The 1580-nt window shown below is 29.1% G+C and overlaps 1 protein-coding gene across 3 annotated transcripts in view; it reads left to right on the forward strand.

Annotated features, from left to right (window-relative positions):
* Window positions 1–1580, forward strand: part of LOC108692748 — a 10294-nt gene that overhangs the window by 6745 nt on the left and 1969 nt on the right. Inside the window, exons 4-5 of one of the 3 annotated variants that reach the window (XM_018201161.1) lie at window positions 108–194; window positions 1394–1528. In XM_018201161.1, coding sequence (XP_018056650.1) covers window positions 108–194; window positions 1394–1528 — 222 coding nt within the window. The remainder of the gene's footprint in view (window positions 1–107; window positions 195–1393; window positions 1529–1580) is intronic. The other 2 variants (XM_018201158.1, XM_018201160.1) reach the window with 2 other exon arrangements.

The raw sequence follows: 1580 nt of genomic DNA on the forward strand, positions 1-1580 counted from the left end.
GTGCCAGATGAAAACAAATTCTTTCACTTTGTGCTCTCTCACATTCCTTGTAAATAATTGTCAAACTTTAGACTTAGCGCACACATGGTTTGGTGTCGGTTGTTTAGGAAATTTTGACTGCGGTGCTGGGCGCGTTTCTAGGACAGGGCAGAGATCCCGAACAAGTTGCTGTAATGGCGAAAAATGCTTCTGAGGTTAGTACGAGTCTATAAACGAATGAATTGGAATAATGACGTCTAAGTCAAACTTTTTATCTCACTTTTAGAACAAAAGGTACAAATGCGTGCTTTATTCTTAATTACTTTGTTGAAAATGTTGAAAATATCAAGTGAGAAAATGGAAGTTGAATTAGTTTAGTTAATTTTGCTTAACCGTATCTCCGATGCACTTATTATAGTATATTGTATTATATTTATACTAATCTACCTACATTTTTAATCCAGCTATCTGTTTTATAATCCAGCTTCTTTTGAAATTGCTTTTAACTAAAATATATGTTAGTTGCAACACATTCTCGCACATACAATATAAATAATAAATATGGTTTTAAATAATTGCGCAGATTAGACAAGTTTAGCGTTGACGAATATAGGTCTTGAAAGATTTTGCATTTTGAGAAATAAGTAAGGCTATGATTTAAAAGAAAAAAAGTCATAATCATATGAGACTATAATTTAAAAGAAAGAAAGTACATACACAGTTATGATCGTCCCAGTTCTCTATTGAGAATCATTTTCATAAACCAATCTTTATAGCTATATGTACTGTATGTACTATATGTACTATATGTACAATTTGGTGACAAGTTAGTTTCGCATGTATCTCCAATAGCAGATCGTAATGAATTTAAAAAAAATCACTTTTCTAAATTTTTTATGAATTTCTTTAATTAATTTGTTCGAAATTAATTTAAAAAGTAACCGTGAACATTGCGTTCACGCGCCATTAAATTAATGTCACAAAAATTTATTTCTCATACATAAATAAATTATTTTACAAAATAGAATAAAATAATAAAATTATAAAGTATCTCAGTTACATTTTACTTGGTTTTATGTAAAAATTAATTTTACATATAGAAATATCTTAAAATTTTTTGAGAGAATAATATCATATAGGATATATTATATTTATGTTTATTAGGATACAATACTATTTAAAAGCTACTTTGATTTCATTGCAAATTTTTCTAGATTAAAAAAAGATTTTTTCTTGTATTTGAGAAAAAAATTCAGAACTGATGATGTAAAAGTGAAATCTCTTTTGAAACTTTTAAGAATGAATCAGAAACAAGAGGTCTATCTATGCTTAACCGTCAAACGTTTTTTTTTTTACCGTGTACACGTCTTTGTGAATATGATCGCTTATATCTTCATTTATACGTGTTATTAAGCAGTTCATCAGTATAGTCATCAATCTACTGGACGCCCTGAAAACATCATTCTCTCATCGTTCTTTGACGGCTCGCTCACTTGGAAGACGCGACACCGTTTCCGAAGCTGCTATAGCGTCGATCTCTATGCTAAAGGTAAATTCAATAAATGATTATCAGTATTCACGATATATATATATATATATAT

Source organism: Atta colombica, unplaced genomic scaffold, assembly GCF_001594045.1.
Source record: "Atta colombica isolate Treedump-2 unplaced genomic scaffold, Acol1.0 scaffold82, whole genome shotgun sequence".
Lineage (NCBI taxonomy): Eukaryota > Metazoa > Arthropoda > Insecta > Hymenoptera > Formicidae > Atta > Atta colombica.